Below are 7,972 nucleotides of genomic sequence, written 5' to 3'. Positions count from 1 at the left end.
TTCTATGTAGTGACTTTGGACCCCTTGTTGTTCGAGGCTCCGCCATACGTATTGGTGTCTGAGGCTGTCAAATGCCTTTGAGTAGTCTATAAACGCTAGTTAGAGTTGTTTATTATACTTTTGCATCAACTGTTTTATTGTGTGGATGTGGGCTATTGTGCTGGAGTCTTTTCTGAATCCTGCTTGCTCTACAGGTTGGTTTTCATTTAGTGTTATTGATATTCTTTCCAGGATTACTTTGGCAAATCTTTATATATATATATATATATATATATATATCTATATATATATATATATATATATATAATTGCGGTGGCGGAAGCCATCAGGCTCCCGCCACCGCGAACGACACGACGACAACGACACTACAACGAATTAATTCAAACTATAAATCTCTATGCTTTTAATCCTACAGATTAAAATTAATACCAACGACAGATAATTAATCCGTAGAACCATAGACAAAACTGAACACCCGCTTTGGTTGTTATTAGTAATCTTCTATTAATTCTAGTGTCCGTTTGCTCAAGTAGCTTGCTTTGCTACTGGCTTTACTGACTACCATCTCGTTCAGTTTGTTTTGTAATTTCCTGTATTTGATCCCAGTTTCTACGTCGGAGGTAATAATTTGATTGAGTGATTCTGTTGTGCGGAAATTAGTGACATAACTGTGTTCTGAGATTTGATACAGCTTGTTGTTGTTTACTAAGTTTTTCCTGGATTTTTTTGGGTTGGTTTAGGTTTAGACAACTTCTTACCATGCGGTGGACTGTGTTAAAGTTGAGGTTTTTAACTACATTGGTATATGTGAACGCTCTTGCTTTGTTGGTTATGATAAAGTCAATTTCAGTCTTGTATTTTCCGCCTGGGGAGGACCACGTCCATTTGCTTTTAGTATTTTTGCGAAAAATTGAGTTCAATAAAATAAGGTTATTTTCCATCATGAATTCTACTAGTTTTTGACCATTTTGGCTTCTTTTGCCATGCCCAAATTTTCCGATTGTAGATTCTTCTCCAATTAACCTTTCTCCAACCTGTGCGTTAAAATCGCCCATGATTATTATATTGTTTTTGTAGTACGGTTTTATTGCTTCTGAGATGAGATACTCTCGTAGAAAGATTCTATGTCTGATTTCCCGGTTTGTTCCGTTGGGGCGTATATTTGGAAGATGGCCCAGTTTTGGCTGTAACCCGGAACTTTTAGATGGACTACGGCAATTCTGTCAGAAACTCCTTCAAATCCCACAATGTTCTTTTTCAATTTAGGCTTAATAAGGAAACCTACTCCTTTTTGTCCAGTGGATTCTCCTTTGTGAAACATGATATAGTCATTCCTCTCTTCTATCCCTTCTCCTGGCCTTCTCATCTCGCTAACGTCCAGTATGTCCCATTTTATGTTAGATATGGCTATTTCTAATTCTTGTAGGCTCTCTTCTGTTCTTAGTGTCCGAGTGTTCAGTGTGCAGACATTTATTTGTTCAGTGTTCTTTCTATCTTGTTTTATCCATGTTGTTTTCTTTTTGTGCATGTTTGTTATATGTAGTTTTGTTCTAGGGTGTTTCAAATTATATTTTTTTTTGATTTGGGTGGAGGGTGTTTGCCTTCTTCCCCCACAGTGGCAAGCCGGCTTGGGGTGCAATTTGTAAATGTTGTGTTTGGTAATATGGTTGTTGGGGTTGTTCGGATAAATAATAAATAAACGCTTTCTACACTCACAGCCCCACACTAGGATTCCCTGTGTCGTGGGTGCCATGGACACACACATAGACAAATACACAAACACCCAGACCCAGAAACAGAAATCTAAATTCATCATTTAGATATCTGTCTGGCCGGGGATCGAACCCGGGACCCTTTGCGCGTCAGACCGGTATGGTGGCCGCTCCGCCACGCGGGTCGTCATCCCGGTGGCGGGATCCGGGTGTCGTTTGTTAGTTTTTTGAAGGGTTTGAGAATGTTGCTGATCTCCCGCGCTCTACGTAGTTCAATAAATTTGGTCTGATTAATTCCTTTGTTGCAGTTTTATAGGGGGTGTTATTCTGGGAGTTCGAAGTACTTTGAGTGTTACATGCATTGACTTTATTTTGTGAGGGCATTTTCGGTGATACTGAAGTGTCTCTTTTCCTCTTTGTGGTTTCTTTACTATCAATTTGTCATATGTAATGAATGCTATATTCCCTTTTTTCTTTTCCTCTTCAACTTGCAGCTGTAGCTGTTTACGCTTTTCTATGATTTCCTTAGGATAATTCTCTTTAATATAAACACCTTCTGGCAGGTTTATTAGAGCTGTTTCGCAGAATCATATGTTTTTTCCACATAGTTGTGAGGGAGACTACAACAGGCCGGTTTTTACCATGCACCTTTTTACCAATTCTATAAATATTATTGATTTCGAAAACTTCAAAATGCACTTCCATTTCTGTTATTATGTCTTTTATGTAGTCTACTAGCTCCATTTCTGTTATTGCCTTTCCTTCCTCGATGCCAAAAAAGACAAGGTTATTTTTGCGCTTATCCTTATCGACGATTTTGAGTTTTGATTCAAGCTCTATTATTTTATTTTTAAGTTGGGCGTTTTCTTCAGTGATTGCTTTTAGCTTTTCGTCCAGTGCTGCCATGACATTTTGTGTTACTGAAGCTGTTATAAGTTTAGTCTGTTAGTCTAACTTTTCGTCTAGTTTTGCCAATAGGATTTCCATACTTTTATCCATTTTAGGTAATTTTGTATTAATACTATGGCAACACTTGTTTTGCCGTGTCAACACTGGTGATTTATTTTTTTGATGGCAATGATGTCACTACAGTTCCCACTCTATTGTCTATGTACACTGTAATTTCGATGACATTACTTTTGTAGGTAAGAATGTTTACAAGCGGTTAGATTTTTTTCACGCAATTTAACACTTTTTCTGTATATTTTTTCGCTGGTCACGTATTTTGTTGTTTATTGAAGTGAATAGTTTGTATGATACACTTTGTTGGCACTTTTTTACACTGATTATTTTTATTTTTCGCGGAGCTCTGTGACGTGCGTATTGACAAATCTACCGCCGGAACCGGAAAAAAAAAGTTCTATACTATAATAATATTGAAAAACAAGGTAGATTGAAAAAATGTGATAATGGTATTACAATCGGGATATAAAATATTTTTTGTGCCTCCATTTTTAAGTTGTGTAGCCGATCGAACTCGAATGTTTTCTTGTTTTCATAGCGCGTTTGTTAAATTGTGTATAGTTCTTAAAGATTTTGTTTTTTGTTGAATTTGTTGAAGTTTTTGTGTCTTGTCAAATCAACTAAAAAGTAAATAATAATTTTCAATCTAGAAATCTATTAAGGAACAGTAAATAGTATAGTTGTGGAAAAAGTGTGGGGTGCTTTTCGAAAAGTGATAAATGGATTTTATCATAAAAGCGTGTTTTTTTTAGTTTTATAAACTATGTATATTTATTTTATTAATTTTTAGTATTTGTACCATAGTGACCACCATTATGCATCCTTTATAAAAAAAATCAAGTGTCTATCTATTACGGTTTAATAGATAAAGCCCTGTGACACACGAACAGACAGCGGACGGTTTCGTTTTACCCTGTGAGTACGGAGTCCTAAAAATCGATCTAGTAACTTGCGATGTACTTTCTCTAAGGCGCTTGAACAATCTCGCCTCGAAAATCGTTAATCCTGAGGATGTTGATAAGGACAATGGTACGAAATTTTTAAAATCGTGTATTGTCATCGGTTTTTGATAATTCTTCAAAATTTTGTATTAAACTGAATGTTCAAAGTGGATAGAAATCGGGTTCAAAGATTCCGTTACATAGTTACATACATACATACATACATACATACATACATACAACCCAAGCTAATAAAAGTGTGTTAAAAAAGTTATTCTATCTTAAAACTTTTATGGAACTTCAATTTTCAGGTTGACTTTCCATAAAAGCTTTTTACCGAATCATAATTTATTTCATATTTTTCACCATGTAGTAAGATGTCGATGGTCTACCATTGTGTGGGGTGCGACACTGTGACCCTGCAACCGCTGAGTGCGTTTAAGCCGAACCCCTCGCCCTCCAACCCCGACCAGGAGAAGTCGTACCTGCCCCCGGCGCCCCCTGTCGGTGAATTCTGTACGCATTGTAATCAGAGACATCGTGTGAGTTTCATATTTTTGTTTGTTGTAGATAAGATGGTGCAAAAAGACTATTTAATCTATTGTAGGGACACAAACGGTTCCACGAATCAAGTGTAATGTGCATGGTTTAGGGATGTGCCGAGTCAGGTCGACTCGAGTCAGTATTCGAGTACTTACATAAACTCGCATACTCGAGTACTAATAAGTGGTACTCGAGTACCAGTGATACTCGAATACCGACGGTACTCGTACACTGTCTCCAGTCTTATGTACCCTATATAGGCAAACGAGTGAATGCAGCAGGAATTGTGCAAGTAACAACTTGTTTAATTTTGTTTAGTGAGTGCCTTTTTTTTGGTCTTCCGTGGTTCTATGTGTTACAAAGTACTCGAGTACTTCATGCTAACTCGAGTACATTGTGAATACTCTGGACTCGAGTACTGACTCGATTCTTTTTTATATGAGTACTAAAGTACTCGAATACCAAAAATGGCCGACTCGGCACATCATTAGCATGGTTAGCAATGGCGATCGTATTCGCTTGGTTCGTGGGAACGCTGTGTTTGTCTGCTCCTTGACTCCGAAACATACACCTGTGTCTTGGGTGACTAAATAAATATGGTCAAAATTTAACATCTTTAATTTAAATTAAATTTTTTAAATTTACTCCTAATTTAAAATCATATAATATATTGGCTTACACTATAATGAATTTATCCTAAATTGATTATTATTTTAAATTTGCGATTAGTAAGTCATGAAGATGAAAACGAAATAGGCTACGGTTGGCATTAACTCATTAATAAAGCCTTGTATCCCTAAAGTAAAGTAAGAATAGGTATATTTCATTTTTTAACAATTATGAGCAACATTCAGACATTGTCGTATGCTTTTGATGTGTTTTTCCTTTACAACAGCTGGGCGGACCCATCTGGTCGGCGCCGATACACGACGAAGAGTTCGTGGAAGACGTGATGAAATACGTTGAAAAAAGCATGAATGTACTGGGCACCGCTCGGAGGATAGAGGGCCTGCTGGCCGTCGTGCGCGGGGAGCTGCCCGCGCCGCTCTACTGCACGCTGGACTGTATGTGGCCGGACAGCGGGCGTACATGAATCTTAACTAAGGTCAGTAACAGATGTGTTACTAACCTAATTAATGAAGCGGCTTGAATAAGTGTGTCTCCTATGACATCCTCACATCTAGAAAATTATTGTTATTGTCGTTATAAGGCAGAAATTGGTCTATCAGTGGTGCAAACAAAGTTGCACCACGAAAGTTTCTACCATTTTAATTAATAAACAAATTGCCTACATTCACTTTAATTGCATTTAAATAAATAAAATATGTCAACATTATGACCAATTTCAATCTAAAGTACCTACAGGCGTACTGCTAACTCATATTGAAGGCGATAAGAACCCATTGTGCTTCGACTCCGTCAGCACCACCGCCACACCAATATTTGCCTCATAATAGCAGTGTTAAGCGCTGTTGTGTTCTGGTTTGAAGGGTGTGTTAAGGGAAACGTACTTTTTCGAGGACTTCCAGCTTAGTCCTCAGGTGTAGCGGAGCATCTGTGGCTGACCTCAGTAGAAATATCTTATACTGTCTGGGATTGATTACAGATGTCGATGGGCAACAGTAGCCACTTACTATCCTCCTATTCCATACTAGGTGAACTCATATGTTATAAAAAAGGCTTAAGGCTTGTTCATAATAAAAACAATTAATTAAATGCTCCCCCACAGGTCAGCGTTGCTGAACGGCGGCTACAAAGTGTCATATTCGCACACGTCGCGGCTGTCCGTGAAGACGGACGCGCCCGCGCGCTTCCTGTGGGACATCGTGCGCTCCTGGGAGAAACAGAAACCCCTTAAACCCGCTAAGTAATTTAATTTTCTTTTTTTTTGTTCATGAAGGGGTAACCTTACTACACCCAAGTGTTTATGACGGTATGCAACCACATATACCGGGTTCACTTGCTGGACGCTAAATAAAAAGAAAAAAAAAACAAATAATTGCTTCATCTCATTATGACGCTTATAAATATCGAATTCTGTAGTATTTATTAATAACCAAATATGGGAAAATACTAATTACATTTACATAATAATATTACTCCCAGTCTATACTATATAACCTATAATAAACTTGTCACATTAATGGAGATTCTAAAATAATTTAATCACCCAGGTTAGAGGCCGACCCAGTAGCAAAGTACATCCTATCTCAAGAGATCACATCAAAGGTGGACTTGACGATGCGGCCTGATGCCAACCCTGAGAGCAGGAAGGTTGGTAAACTGCTGTTCCAGTTCAACCCCACGCCGCACTGGGGACCTGGCTGCAGGGCTGCTATCAAGTGAGTATTAGGCAGTGATGAGTTTTACAACACCAACAAATAAAATCGACACCATAAAGTTGGCTAATTAAATGTGGCCAGTACTTTTTTTGACACTATATTTTACATGAACATTTGCAGCACCTGAAAATTGCTGCAGCCCTTTCCCTCTCCCTTACCACACCCTTCAAACCAGAAAACAGTTATAAGGTAGAAATGGGTGTGGCGGTGGTGCCGCCGGAGTCGAACCACAAAGGGTTCTACCACCTTCAAAACCTATATGTCTACTGCATGGACTTAATTTAGAAACATCGGAGAGATTTCCGCATTGACGATCGGCATGGCGGAACACCCACCATACCGGTCTGATACGCAGAAGGTTCCGGGTTCAATCCCTGGCCAAGCTGATATCTAATTGATGGATTTAGATATCTGTTCTGGGACTGGGTTTTTGTGTATTTGTCTATATGTGTGCTCATGGCACACACGATACAGGGAATTCTAGTGTAGGCTGTGAGTGTACAAAGTGTATTATATATTTCTCTCTTTGTGAGATACTGTAAAGTTAGAATGAGTTGTTTATTCATTCACAGGGTGGGTGAAAGGAGGGCTAAAGCTTTAAAGAACCAGAACAAAAAAAAGGGGCCTTTTAATGAGAACAAGAGGCACCATTCACCGTGGGCTAGCCATACCCCTTCCAAGAAACTTGCTGTAAGCACTTTGCGTATCTATGTGGGCTCGGACGACGACACTGACAGCAAACCTAAAGAAGAAATACAAGAAAAACAGCCCGATACAGTTAAGGAGAACGAAAATCAATAAAATATTTATGACAATATCTAGTTTTATTTGGAAATTCGTTGTTAATCCATTACTGTCCTACTGTACTATCCTGTTAGAGAGATAGGTCATAGTCCTCCACACTGACAAGTGGCCTAATTATACATTTATTACCTTTGATAACTTTTTTTTAACTAACGTTCAGGAGTGTAAGTTTCGTCATGATGGTCTTCTTTCCTGTTATAATAATTCATTATGCATTATGATAATTCATTATTTATACGCATATAACTTGAACAGTCAAAGATGCGTGCTCGAGAATCGAACCTCAAAAGTAAAATAATTTATAAAACATACATTTTCGTTATCGCTCAACGTACGAACCGAAATTAGAGTAATAATAAATTGTAATGAATACATAATTTAGCGGTCTACTGAACTGATTTGTATGAGCTTCATATATGCATGAGAAAAATATCGATTTCTTGGCACATGCTTGACACCTCAATTTAAATGTTTTTCTGAGCACTTGAGACCATACGTTACTATACTTTTTTATATAAGATGGGAGTAGCAGACAAGCATGTAATCCACCTGATGGTAAGTGCCCTACTGCCGCCCATGGACATCTGTAATCGACCCCAGATAGCCTCGGAAAAGTATGTCTCCCTTACCACACCCTTTAATCAGAACACAACAGCGAACACAGAAA

General features: G+C 38.2%; 1 protein-coding gene across 2 annotated transcripts; it reads left to right on the top strand.

The window, feature by feature from the left end:
* Positions 1 to 369: 369 nt before the first annotated feature.
* LOC140746684 (tRNA (guanine(26)-N(2))-dimethyltransferase-like) lies at positions 370 to 7,316 on the top strand. Of its 2 annotated transcripts, XM_073078791.1 has the most exons (5): positions 370 to 4,158; positions 5,055 to 5,264; positions 5,889 to 6,026; positions 6,334 to 6,501; positions 7,074 to 7,316. In XM_073078791.1, exons 1-2 carry the CDS (start codon positions 3,994 to 3,996, stop codon positions 5,250 to 5,252), a joined length of 363 nt encoding a protein of 120 aa, XP_072934892.1. In that variant the 5' UTR covers positions 370 to 3,993; the 3' UTR covers positions 5,253 to 5,264; positions 5,889 to 6,026; positions 6,334 to 6,501; positions 7,074 to 7,316. The 2 variants fall into 2 exon arrangements, with proteins under 2 accessions (XP_072934892.1, XP_072934893.1); XM_073078792.1 differs by lacking the exon at positions 5,055 to 5,264 and having other exon boundaries at positions 385 to 4,158.
* The last annotated feature ends 656 nt before the right edge of the window (positions 7,317 to 7,972 follow it).

Source organism: Epargyreus clarus, unplaced genomic scaffold, assembly GCF_041222505.1.
Source record: "Epargyreus clarus isolate Ecla_fem2 unplaced genomic scaffold, WU_Ecla_fem_2.2 ptg000013l, whole genome shotgun sequence".
NCBI classification, from domain to species: Eukaryota; Metazoa; Arthropoda; class Insecta; order Lepidoptera; family Hesperiidae; genus Epargyreus; species Epargyreus clarus.
Note: the sequence above shows the minus strand (reverse complement) of the source record. Positions and strands in the feature narration are given on the sequence as shown.

Excerpts from the sequence above, each read along its gene's own strand:
- LOC140746684 (XM_073078791.1), top strand. The coding sequence starts at position 3,994 with ATGTCGATGGTCTACCATTGTGTGGGGTGCGACACTGTGACCCTGCAA. Across the intron at positions 4,159-5,054 it reads ATTGTAATCAGAGACATCGT|CTGGGCGGACCCATCTGGTC; the intron begins GTGAGTTTCATA and ends CCTTTACAACAG.